The sequence below is a fragment of the Erinaceus europaeus genome, chromosome 7 (genome assembly GCF_950295315.1).
Source record: "Erinaceus europaeus chromosome 7, mEriEur2.1, whole genome shotgun sequence".
Taxonomy (NCBI): Eukaryota; Metazoa; Chordata; class Mammalia; order Eulipotyphla; family Erinaceidae; genus Erinaceus; species Erinaceus europaeus.
The window spans coordinates 40,845,212-40,859,114 of record NC_080168.1 but is presented as its reverse complement, the minus strand read 5'-3'; the positions used below and the strand labels follow the sequence as shown (position 1 = coordinate 40,859,114).

General features: G+C 38.3%; 1 protein-coding gene across 3 annotated transcripts in view; it reads left to right on the top strand.

Annotated features, from left to right (window-relative positions):
• Positions 1 to 204: 204 nt before the first annotated feature.
• Positions 205 to 13,903, top strand: part of WASHC3 (WASH complex subunit 3) — a 56,335-nt gene continuing 42,636 nt past the window's right edge. For 2 of the 3 annotated variants that reach the window (XM_016190323.2, XM_016190322.2), the window contains exons 1-4: positions 205 to 362; positions 849 to 947; positions 5,606 to 5,671; positions 9,527 to 9,634. In XM_016190323.2, coding sequence (XP_016045809.1) covers positions 312 to 362; positions 849 to 947; positions 5,606 to 5,671; positions 9,527 to 9,634 — 324 coding nt within the window. In that variant the 5' untranslated portion in view covers positions 205 to 311. The remainder of the gene's footprint in view (positions 363 to 848; positions 948 to 5,605; positions 5,672 to 9,526; positions 9,635 to 13,903) is intronic. The other variant, XM_007527929.3, reaches the window with a different exon arrangement.

Genomic DNA, 13,903 nt, shown 5'->3' with positions numbered 1-13,903 from the left:
TTTTACTACCAGAACCTATATACTTGGTTCCACTCTGTTGCGCCCCACCCCCATCTCGTCAACCAGCCAGGTCATCTTGCCACCCATTCTTCTCTTCGCCTCTGGCGTCACAATCCGGGCTTGGAACTACCAGTCCCAGAATGCCGTGCAAAGAGGTAGGTGTTTCCTTCCGGTGGGCAGGGCCCAGGAGGCGGGCTGCTGGGGGGGGCCTTAACACTATTACCGGGTTAGGCGGGACCCCGCGGGTAGGGTTTGTGGCTGAAATCTGGGACCCTTCCAGCCCCTCTGCCCCGTCCCCACCCGCTGAGGAGATGGATGAGGATGGGCTTCCTCTCATGGGGTCAGGCATAGACCTGACGAAGGTTTGTAAAGGCCGGAGTTAAACTTCCGGCGACTTGGGGAGGAGGTGGGGAGGGGCTACCCCAACCCAGACCCAGGACTTGACTTTGGCCCTTCATGCGGGGGCGGGGGCGGGGGCGGGGGGGGGCGGGGAACAGGACACGACGACCTCACGGTTCTTTGAAACCAGCGGGTCAGGACCTCTAACTGGACTCCTTGCCTCCCCTCCTTTGTGCAGGTGCGGGGCTTCACTTGCTGAAGTGCGCACGTGTACATCTACAGCCTGTCCTCAGACTTTTCCGTATCCTAACATTTTTCGTTCGCCCTCAACCCCCCCACCACCTTTTAGGAAAACAAATAAATGATTTTTTCTTTATTGCAAGGAACTCCTGTCATCCAGCGGGATACCCTGTCACTGATAATGGCAAAGGGATGATTTCACGGTGGTGGACTTTTCCCTTCTGTACGAATAAATCGTGGGTTTTTTTGTTTGTTTTTACAAAACACAGGTGCCAGCTATTCAACAGAAAAGAACTGTGGCATTTCTAAACCAGTTTGTGGTGCACACGGTCCAGTTCCTCAACCGATTCTCCACTGTTTGTGAGGAGGTAGGTCTTGTGATTGCTGGTGTAATGCTAAGCTGAAAGGTCACCTGACACTTTTTTTTTTTTTTAAGAAAACGTCCTGCCATGTGAATTTTATTTCATTTCATTTTGTACAACGTTTACAGATACAGCTCTGAAGAGCATGGTTTTTCACTTTTGAGGATGGCAGAGTGAGGGAAACAAGACTGAAGGTCCCATAGACTGCTGTCACCCAATTGTTAGGTGAACACCTTCTGATTCTGGTGCCATTAGCCCTGCTTCCCCCTCTTCTCCATTAGTTTTCCAGTGAATCACCGAGGCCAGTCGTGATCATAAAGGACAAAAGTTGAAATCCTTTTGTTATGTTAAGACCCATGATTGTTACCCTAAAGTTTAACGTTTTGATTTTTGTATTTACTTAGTGTGCTGTGGACCAGACCCAAGATTTAAGTGAGCTCACTACCAGTGAGGAAACCCTGTGACGAAGATTTATTATTTTTTTAGTTACACTTTAGTTCAATTTGCGGTTATTTTTGCCTGCCTTTATCTGAAATGATTGGGGAGGTGGCCTAGAAATGTAACTTTGCATCTAATATCATTATGGAAATAAAAATACTTTATGTACAACCCAAGAGTTGGGGCAGTGGCTAAAGTGCTCAACTCATAAGATGTCCCTAGTTAGAGCCCCAGCACCACGTGTACCAGAATGATGCTCTGGTTCTTTCACTCTGTCTATATCATTAAATAATCTTAAAAAAAAAAAACAACTTTAAAGGGGGTTGGGCGGTGACACAGCGGGTTAAGCGCACGTGGAGCAAAGCACAAGGACCGGCACAATGATCCCTGTTCGAGCCCCCGGATCCCCACCTGCAGGGGAGTCGCTTCACAGGCGGTGAAGCAGGTCTGTAGGTGTCTCTCTTTCTCTCACCCTCTGTCTTCCCCTCCTCTCTCCATTTCTCTCTGTTCTATCCAACAACAACAATATCAATAACAACAATAAAACAAGGGCAACAAAAGAGGGAAAAATTAAAGCCTCCAGGAGCAGTGGATTTGTGGTTCAGGCACTGAGCCCCAGCATTAACCCTGGAGGCAAAACAACAACAAAATAATTTATTAAAAAATACTTTGTGAAGTCACTACCCAATTAAGAACTAGGCACCAGATCTAATGATTTCTGGGGGTAGGGGGGAAGCCAACAAAAATGGAAAAGTGGGTTAAGATTGGATGTAAGGAATTCCATCATATAAAAGTAAACTCAGAATGTGTCACATTAAATTGTCAGAGGAAAATATAGGCAAAACTCTCTTTCATATAAGCTTTGTGACATCTTTACTGATTCAAATTCAGTATCCAAGAAAACAAAAGCAAGACTAGACCAGTGGAACTACCTCAGCCTGACAAGCTTCTGCATGGCAAAGGGAATCACAATGATAAAGAGATTCCCCATGGAGCGGGAGAAAAAATCTTTGTGTCATACACAGGACAGGGGACTGATAACCAAAATATACAATTAATTCACTAAACTCAACAATAAAAAGACAATCTAATTGAAAACTGGAGGGAAGATAAGGGCAGAATCTCACCAAAGAAGAGATCCAAAGAGCCAACAGACACACACACACACACACAAAATGCTGAAAGTTAAATATGATCAAGCACATGCAAATACAAACAACAATGAAATACCACTTTATACCTGTGAGAATGTCACAAAATTAAAAAAAAAAGAAACACCAACCGCTGAGGGGCTGGGGAGGGGGGTGGGGAGAAGGGACTCCCCTACATTGCTGCTGATAATGTAAGTTGGTGCAGTTTTATGGAAAATAGTTATGGGGATTCATTAGAACTCTTGAAATGGACCTACCATGTGACCCAGCAATCCTTCTTCTAGGGATTTAATCGGGGGAAAAAACCCAGCTTATCCAAAAAGACCTATGCACACCAATATTCAAAGTGGCACAATTTGTAATAGTCCAAACTTGGAAGGAACCCAGATGTCCAATGACAGATGAATGTCTAAAAGCTGTGCTGCATATTCACAATGGAGTACTATGGAGCTGTTAGAAATTATGAGGTCATCTAATGCAACATTGTGATCAGAACTTGAAGGTGTCATGTTGAGTGAGACAAGCCAGAAAGACAACATGATCTCAATTACAGGTGAAACTTAAGAACAGAGGACAAAAAGGGAGAGCATAAAGTAAGTGTGGTAAATACTGCACCAAAGCAAAGGACTCTTAGGAACAAGAGATGGGGACAGGACGAAGGAACATTGGTGTCATGGTGTATCTGTTTTATTTTAATAAGAAAGATAGATGTAGAGAGGGACCAAGAAATACTCAGCTCTAGTTTATGGTGCTGTGGTTGATTTAACTTGTGATTTTTTTGAGCCTCAGGCATTAAAGTCTTTCTGCATAACCAATATACTTTCTCCTACACCCTTAAAATTATTTTAAAATAATAGTAAAATTTTCCGAAATAATATCTGCAGATATGAAGTGTTCAGAGTTCAGTTTGTTTTATTTATGGGTAAACTTGTTTTCTGATTTTTTTTTTTTTTTGCCTCCAGGGTTATTGCTGGGGCTCACTCAGTGCCTGCACCATGAATCTACCGCTCCTAGAGGCATTTTTTTTCCCTTTTTGTTGCCCTTGTTGTTGTAGCCTCATTGTGGTTATTATTGTTATTGTTCGCTGTTGGATAGGACAGAGAGAAATGGGGAGAGGAGGGGAAGACAGACAAGAGGAGAGAAAGATAAGACATCTGCAGACCTGCTTCACTGCCTGTGAAGCGACTCCCCTGCAGGTGGGGAGCCGGGGGCTTGAACTTGGATCCTTAGGCCGGCCCTCGCGCTTTGCGCCACGTGTGCTTAACCCACTGCACTACCGCATGACCCCATTTTCTGATCTTTTAAAGTAATATAATGTGGCCTGGGAGGTGACAGAATATCAGACTTGTATGCACAAGGACCCAAATTTGATCCCCAGCATCTCATATGCCATAGTAATGCTCTGGTTCTCTCTTATAAGTAAACAGATTTCAAAAAGCAGCAAAACACTTTCTACTTCATCAATTTGTGTAAATTTTCAAATGTTTATACAGCAAAGTAAAATACTATTCATATGTCTACAATGATGATGATGTCATATTTATATGGGTATATGAAAAACTGAAATTATTTGTAATTCATCTTTTTTTTGGTGCTCCTTTTTTTAATAGCACCAATGTATATGTGCATTTTAAGTAAGTTTGAAATAGCTATTCACATTACAAATTTCTTTAGAATTTCTTCATTTGCTAAGCTTCTCTCATGAATTGGAAAATTAAATTTGCCAAACTTAATTTTTCAGTGAACACCTGTAATTTGGAAAGGAAGTCACCCAAATGTCTATAAACCTACATTTATTTTTACCTAGATACTTTATGTGAACAAGTCCTAGAAGTTAAAGTTAACGTTCACTTTGAATGCTGTTAAAGCTGGATTCCAATATTTTTTCTTTTTTTTTTTTTTTCCTGCCATCAGAACCATTGGTATTCATCAGCGTCTCAGTTTTCTTCTTTCTTTCCTTTTTTTTTTTTTTTAACCAGAGCACTGCTCAGCTCTGGCCTATGGTGATGTGGAGGATTGAATCCAGGACCTTGGAGCCTCAGACATGAGTCTTTTTGCATAACCACTATGCTATGTACCTCCACCCCCCAATATTTTCTTTCTAAATGACCGATTTGAAAATACCAGAATGCCTACTTTAAGTGTCTTGTGAAAGAACACTAACTATTCTTTGCTTGCTTTCAGCTTTTTCCCTCTCTGTGTGTGATCAAGACAGCCATTTTTTGGTGTGCTATAATTCTGCTTATGAGTCAGGATCTTGATAACATCCCAAAAGTAGTCAGAATGCCACGCCAACTAGTAAACTGGCCAACTGTTCTTGGACATGTCACTGAATATAATAATGTTTAAGACCTAGGGTGTTTAAATAAGTTTTTTAGGGATCATATTTTATGATGTTACTTTTATTTGTATTGGTGCATATATGTGTATATATGAATAATTTAGTACAAAATAACGAGCACGGTAAGTTGTTGGTTCTAGTTTATCTTGAATTTGATGGTAGGTTTATGCCTTTGGATTTTTTTTCACTTTGTTTTAATTCTTTCCATCATGAGCTGTTCACTTTCAGACTTCACCACCTTTTACCTCTTTGACTTATAAAAAGTTTGAATTTAGGACTGACTGTACTTATGTGTTTAAAGTAATTTATAAAGCAGATCCTATTCCAGACTGTTTGGGTCTTCTTTTTATTCTTGTTGTCTATGAAGAATCCTTTTATTCATTAACAGTAGCAATTAGATTCCTGTTAAGTATCAAGTATTGTTCTGGACAGATTGAATAAGCAGTGTACAAGAGCCACTGTCCCAGGAAAAGTTGGTATTCTACTTATAATAATGATAGGGTATGGTTCTAGTAATAAGTTCAATAAGAATGAAATCATAACTTTTCTAGTCTATAAATACTTTATAAAATAATTGTGAAGCGTACCGATGAAGATAATAGAAAACTCAAATTCTTATTCCTACTCTTGTTAGAAGACTATTAGAAAATGACCACTACTTAAACCATAATTATTTTCCAGTTTACACTTTGTTATTATTGTTAAGTTTATTTGTTTGACATTTCCTTTTCCAGAAATTAGCAGACCTTTCTCTCCGTATCCAGCAAATTGAAACAACTCTCAACATTTTAGATGCAAAGGTTTGTATAATGTATAGTATTTTTAAAATAATATATTTTTATTTATTAATTTTCCTTTTTTTGTTGCCCTTTTTTTTTTATTTCCCCTTTTGTTGCTGTTGTTGCTTTATTGTTGTTGCTGTCGTTGTTGGATAGGACAGAGAAATGGAGAGGGGAGGGGAAGACGGGGAGAGTAAGATAGACACCTGCAGACCTATTTCACCGCTTGTGAAGCCAACCCCCTGCAGGTGGGGAGCCGGGGGCTTGAACTGGGATCCTTAAGCTGGTCCTTGCGCTTTGTGCCACGTGCCCTTAACCCACTTTGCTACCTCCCGACTCCCTGTTGCCCTTGTTTTTAATCATTTTTGTGCTTATTATTATTGTTGGTATTGATGTTGATGTTATTGGATAGGACTGAGAGAAATGGAGAGAAGAGGGGAAGACAGAGAGGGGGAGAGCTAGGGACTGGGTGGTGGCGCACCTGGTTGAGCATACATGTTACAGAGAGGAGGAGAGAAAGACATCTGAAAACCTGTTTCACTGCCTGTGATGCGACTCCCCTACAGGTGGGGAGCCAGGGGCTTAAACTGGGGTTCTTTATTTTTTAAAAAAATATTTATTCCCTTTTGTTGCCCTTGTTTTATTGTAGTTATTATTGACATCATTGTTGTTGGACAGGACAGAGAGAGATGGAGAGAGGAGGGGAAGACAAAGAAGGAGGGAGAGAAAGGTAGACACCTGCAGACCTGCTTCACCACTTGTGAAGTGACTCCCTTGTAGGTGGGAAGCCGGGGCTCCTTAAGCCCGTCCTTGTGCTCTGCTCCACCTGCGCTTAACCTGCTGCACTACCGCCCGACTCCTGAGAAGTATATCTTTTTAAAAATTTATTTATAAAATAAAAGTATCAATAAGACCATAGGATAAGAGGGGTACAGTTCCAAACAATTTCCATTACCAGAGTTCCGTATCCCACTCCCTCCCTCGAAAGGTTTCCTATTGAAGTGTATCTAGATTTGAAAGCATGTACTGTTTGGGGTCAGGCTGTGGCACACTTGTTAAGCGTAAACATTACCATGCTCAGGGACCTGCAGAGGGAAGCTTCTTTCCCACCCTAGCTCTCATTGTTTCCCTCCCTATGGCTCTCTCCCTTCTCAATTTCTGTGTGTCCTATCACATAAAATGAAAAGGAAAAAAAATGGCTGTCATGAATGGTGGATTCATCATGTAAGCATCAAGCCCCAGCGATTTCCCTGGTGGCAATAAATAAATAAATAAAGCATATATATTTGTGTGTGTGTGTGTGTGTGTGTGTGTGTGTGTTCATGTGTACACTTTTTGTTTTGTGTGCTTCTTATTTTTTGAAACACGAATACTATATTTTGTGAAATTGTCTTTTAATCAAGAGTTAATCTAAGAAACCAGTGAAATAACTCACTTGGGTAGTGTGTTACTTTGCCATGTGCGAAACTGTTTTGAGCCTGGCTAATCACATTAAAAGAAGCTTTGTTGCCATTGTGTCTCATACTTTACCTCTCTGTCTCTCTGTCTTGACATAAAATGATAATAATTAATGTTTGTTCAGTGTTCTGTGGATGGTAATGTCCTTAAAATAAGGGCTAGAGGGAACTAGGCGGTTGCGCAGCAGGTTAAGCACACATGGCACGAAGCACAAGGATTGGCATAAAAAAAAGGCCTCCAGGTGCAGTGGATTCATAGTGCAGGCACTGAGCCCCAGCAATAACCCTGGAGGCAAAAAAAATAAAATAAGGACTATATCTCCTTTTACTTTTTTCTTAGGAATTCCAGCCATTGTATTTATCTCAGAATATTTCTCAGGCTCAGAAATTTTAATAGACTTAGACTTGAATATCTTGAAGATACTCTCTTAGCTGCCATACTCCACTTTAAACTATTTGGGCCTTAGCCAGTGCTAAATATTGTCATTCAACAGTTCTCAATGAATAATGCTGCTTCAGATCTAATTACCATTACAGTTTTTTTTTTTTCATTATTCTTTTATGAATACGTGTCATTTCAATGTCTTGGGGATTTTCATTGAGTTTAGAGTTCAAAGTCACAGTCAAGTTTCCACTTGGAAGGCTGGGGAGATACACTTAGTGCTTAGGACTTGTTGGGGGGGCTTTCTCCAGTTTTGATCCCCCCCCCCCCCCACTACTAGCTAGAGCTGATGTTGTTGTGGTCTAGACAAGAAAAGTTATGGGTAAGTTAACTTCAGTTATTTCCATGACCCAATGTTAATCCCCAATGTTAACCAATTATCTGGAAATTTTTTGTTACTCATGCCAGAATGGAAAAATGGTTCTTAGAAATATGTAACCACTGACACTGGTTCATCTTCTGAATGTAAAAAAGTGTATTGTTAATAAGATTTAGTTATAAAGAAAAGATGAATGAGCTGTTGTGTCAGATATTAAAATGTGAACTTAAGGATTTTGTCATTTCCTACAAAGCACATTTTTAATAAAAACCTAACAAAAGCTGTAAAGTTGATAAATGGGATAAATTTTCTATTTAGACCTAGGGAAATTTAAACGGGGTCACCTAGCTTGTGGCTTAATCCAGGGAATTTGATTCTAAAGACCATACCCTCATTTCTGACACTAGGATTCTATTTTGTTGTTGTTTTAATGTTTTATTTTGTTTTATTTTGGATAGAGACAGAAAAATGATTTCAATGCTAAGTGAGATAAGCCAGAAAGAGAAGGATGAATACAGGATGATTTCACTCACAGAAGTTGAAAAATAAGAACAGAAGGGGGAACACAAAACAAAACTTGGACTGGGTTTGGTGTATTGCACCAAAGTAAAGAACTCCGGGGGTTGGAGGGCAAGAGAAGACTTTCAGGTCCTGGTGTATGATGGTGAGGAGGACCTACGTATGCGGTTAGAGTGTTTTGTAAAGCACAGAAATTTTATACATCTATTTACCCATGTATTTACTGTTAACTGTATTTACTATTAACTGAAGACCATTAATCCTATCCAATAATATGTTTTAATATTCCTGGGACAAGGATGATTATAAGCTAAATTAGATTTGTGAGGGATCATTCAAATGTTTTACTTGTAAACACTGTTATTATTTATGTATTCATTAATTATTTTTGAAGAACTGGGCCTTGCACGTACGAGTATGGTTTCACTATACCTAGGCCAACTTCGTTCAACAGAGAGAGAAAGGGAAAGACAGCACAGCACTAGAGCTTTCCCCAGCATTTTGATATTTGATACTCTCTTGTGGCACCAGGACTCAAACTTAAGTCACATACATGCTCTACCCTGTGAACTCTCTGACCCACCTTTCATTTTTGTTTTATTTATTTTATTTTTATTTTTTTATTTATTTTTATTTATTTTAAATATTTATTTTATTTATTTATTCCCTTTTGTTGCCCTTGTTGTTTTATTGTTGTAGTTATTATTGTTGTTGTCATTGTTGGATAGGACAGAGAGAAATGGAGAGAGGAGGGGAAGACAGAGAGGAGGAGAGAAAGATAGACACCTGCAGACCTGCTTCACCGCCTATGAAGCGACTCCCCTGCAGGTGGGGAGCCGGGGTTTGAACCGGGATCCTTATGCCGGTCCTTGTGCTTTGCGCCACTTGCGCTTAACCCGCTATACTACAGCCCGACTCCCCCCACCATTCATTTTTAAATAATTTGTGACATGAAGAAATTCACATCCCGAAAGTGAGATTGTGTGAGGCAAACATCGTAACCACTACACTACAAAAACCCAGAAGTCAGATTGTATAAGTCTTTCTGTAGGCTTAAAACTTAACCCTGCTGCTGAAAAGTTTAGAGTTTAAGCATCTACTATTATCCACATATACCAATATTTATTTTCTTTTCTCAGTTGTCATCTATCCCAGGCCTAGATGATGTCACATTTGAAGTATCTCCCATAACTGCCCCTAGTATCACAAGTGAGCCACATAATAACACCACTTTGGAACAATCACAGGTAAGTATTTAAGTTTCAACAATCTGAGATTTTCCTGGTTAAATGAAATAGGCCAAAGCGGCAGGTTTGAAATAAGCCAAATGATGTAAAACTTTGCTTAGTGACATTTTAAGACCTTAACATTGGTTTTGAAAAAATTAACTGGTTTATTTCTGAGTTTAATAGTTTCTTTGGAAATTGATCTAATAGGACAAATCTTGAATAAAATTATTCTGTCCAAGTCACTGGAATTTTTTCTAAGTTCTTATAAGAAATTTACCTTTAAAATAGAATAAAAACACTTAAACATATGCAAAAAATAGGAGAGTACAGTAAATGCCTTAATAAATGCCACTTACCCAGATGAAGGTATTACCAGTGAAGATATTGTTGCAAATGCTTTGATTTTTTTTTTTTCTTTTTCTTATTTTCCTGCTTAGTAAAGTGAGGTCCAGGCATCATGTCATTTTTATCCCTGCATAATTCCTTGGACATCTCTGAGTAGTTGCCACATTTTTATTGCATAACCTGAGTACCTATACTTACTACATAATTAATATTAATTTCCAGGTGGTTATTCAAAGTAGACTTGATACAGACCAGCATCCTCTGGGGACATGTCAGAAATGAAGACACCCAAACTCTAGACCTGCTGATTCAGAAGGTCTGATTCAAGGTTGATACTTGAGAACTACTAAGCTAAGAAATACCAGTTATCTGGAAAGTCTATTTAGGGAGCTGATCAGCATACTAGTAAAGGCTGTACTTTACATGAGAGATTATGTCTTCATGTTTGCTATACTCTGTATAAATTTGAATTTTCTTGAATTTTATTTGAAAAAGTAACAACTTTTTTGTTATTTTTATTTATTGTTTTAGTTATTATTTATTATTATTATAAATTTAAATATTTATTGGACAGAGACAGCCAGAAATTGAGAGGGAATGGGGAGATAGAGAGGATGAAAGACAGAGAGTCACGTGCAGCCCTGCTTCACCACTTGTGAAGCCTTGCCCATTTAAGTGGGGTCTAGGGGCTCGAACCCAGGTCCTTATGCATTGTAACATGTATGCTCAACCAGGCGCGCCACCACCGGGCCCCAAAAGTGAAAACTTTTAAGGACATTTTCTAACGTATTTAAGCATTGAAGATAAAAGACATAAAAATGATGTTGTACCAAGTAATATCAAATAAGTGGACTTCCTATCTATATGAAGTTCTGCATTTGTACCTGGATCACAGGCTCTTTTGAGGTTATGATATCCGTGATGAGGATAATGTGAAAGTTGCTTATTCTGTACCAGTCATGGTCCTCAGTGCTTTTCCTAAGTGAACTCATTGAATCCTTACAATAGCTCTATAAAGTAAATGTTGTATTGTCAGTGCTACTCTAAGATGTGTTGAATGGGGTACACTGAGGTTAAGTAACTTGCCAAACTTAAAACAAGTATAAATAATTTTATCCTCTTATCTGCTGTACTACGCTACAGAGATCTTCAGTACCTGTGTTAAATTCATTACGTTTGTTGAGCACATGTGGTGTTGTGTTGTCAGAAAAGTCACGATACATTTTTGCATGTAAAAGGTATGTCACAGCTTTTCTGACAACCCTATAAAAAATTTGTATTTGAGAAATGAATTAAATAGCTGCTTGTTTAACAACTAGACATTAGAAAACTTGATGCCCATTTAATTAAGACAGTAAATTACATTGTGGTGACCACTACAATATATATACTATGTAAGAAAAAACATCCAGATGTCATAGAGGAATTTTACTTTACGGTGTTCCTGTAATTAAACTTGGACACCCCTTTTTAATTTTTTTTAGTTTATTTATTTCTTGGATAGATAAATCAGGAGGGAGGGTGGGAGACAGGGAGAGAGACACCACAGCACTCCTTCACTACCTGCAAAGCTTCCCTCTTGAAGGTGGGGAATAGGATTTGAACCTGAGTCCTTGCACACTGTAATATTTGCGCTCAAGAGGGTGCATCACCACGTGGCTCCAGAGAATACTTTTTTCTCTAACAAGCCATCTATATTAGGAAAATCAATAAGTATTTATACTTGAGTAGTTATTCTTTGGTGAATACTAACTGTACTGTGTTTCTATAAATTTTTAAGTGATATCTGCTTAACTTTGTTATTTTTCTCAATATTATGAATGCACCTATAATGTATATTTTAAATTTTTGATGGTTTGTCACTTTTGCCTATATGAGATGTCAAAAAAAGATTGTATTATCATAATAAAATTTTCTAAAATTCAGAATAACATGTTACATATCAGATAATGAAATTTAAAAAAGTATTAGTTTGTCATGAAGTTCTTTTGGCTTAAAATAAATGTGGTGAAGCTGTATGTTAATTAGCCTTATAAAATAACTGTGCAAAATGTGCTTGATATTCAAATGACCTTATTCCTCATTGCTATATTTTTTAAGGTTTATATAAGTATTGCCTAGCATAGAATTTCCATTGACATCACAGTCAGTTCACTTATCAGGTAAAGAATATAATCATGCATCTTTCATATCAGCAATTCATTGCAAAGCCTTGATCTGTATGTGAGTCTAAGATTCAACAGATTTGCATCTTGATTTTTCGACAACTTTAATTTCGTGGCTCAGATCTTATCACTATCCTCATAAAACATGCAACTGTGCAGATTGAGATTAATTTGAGAATAAAATGAAGGACAGTTGAGAGATATGACAGGATCTGTGAGTCATACAAGTAACAAAGGTGTAAAGATCTGGCATAATTAAGTCTTGTTGAAGTCTTGGCTACTAGATAAAAGTTTACAGCTGAGTTTTGAAAATATTTGGGCATATATGTAGTCATCATTTGCTCTGTTATGCTATTGGTTGAGTTTACTGCACATGATTTTTATTTTTACCAAAGCACTGCTCAGCACTGGTTTATGGTGATGTGGGGGATTGAACCTGGAACTTTGGAGACTCAGGCATGAAAGTCTCTTTATATAACCATTATACTATCTTCCTTGCCCTGTTGTTCCTAATTTTAAAAAATTATACTTGGGGTTTTTTTGGATCTCTTTTATTCTGTTGTTTTGGATATTTTAAATTTATGTATCTTACAGATGAGTATGTACTTATCTACTCGCCTTTTTAAAAAAATAGAGACAGAAATTAAGAGGGGAGGGGGCAGATGGGAGAGAGAGAGAGAGAGAGGTACTTGCAGCACTTCTTCACCAATTATGAAGCTTTCCTCCTGCAAGTGGGGGCCATGAACTTGAACCCTGGTCCTTACACATGTTAACATTTGCACTTAACCAGGTGTGCCACTGCTTGGCCTCATATCTACTCACTTCTGTACACTAAGCAGCATCATATAGCAAAATAAAACCAATATTTTTAGATATTTTAGTAGCTTCAGTAGGTTTGAATTATATTTGTATTATATGAAGAAAATCTTTTAATATATAATTCATTTTCATTTTCTAAAATTATAGCTATTTTAGGATATTTCATGATTTATGTACATTTGAGTATATATATAGGCATAGAATTGTCTTCATTCTAAGGAAATTCTTCCTAATGCTCAGATACAGATGAGAATTCACAAAAGTAATATTATTCTTAATGATCAAGTTGATAGAGAAATCAAGAACCAAGAGCTGGGTGATAGTGAACTCAGTGGAGCGCACACATTACCATGTACAAGGACCTGGGTTTGAGCCACAGCTCCCCACCTGCAGGGAGGAAGCTTCACCAGGAGTGAAGCAGGTCAGAAGGTGTTTCTTTTTCTCTCTCTGTCTCTTCTCCTTTCAGTATCCCTCTGTTACATCAAACAAGGAAGGAAGGGGGGAGGGAGGAAGGGAAGGGAAGGGAAGGAAGGAAGGAAGGAAGGAAGGAAGGAAGGAAGGAAGGAAGGAAGGAAGGAAAGAAAGAAGGAAGGTAGGTCAGTCGTTGGGAGCATTGGATTTGTCATGCAGGCACCAAGCCCCAGCAGTAATCCTGGAGGCAGTTTAAAAAAGAAGAGAGGAAAAGAAGGAGGAAAAAATCAAGAACTATTTATATAGACAATCCTAGATTTGCACTTCAGTGAAGAGTTCTGTATGAAAAAGATTAGATCACATGGCACTATACAAAGTGAGAACATGTATGATAAAAAGCATTTTCATTGACAAAGACCATCCCCATTAATTCCCCAATAAAGAAATAAAAAAAAAGAAAAAGACCATTCCCAGTATTTTATCAAATGAATTTGTATGATTATTTGTTCATTTTACTAGAGCACTGCTCAGCTCTGGTTTATGGTAG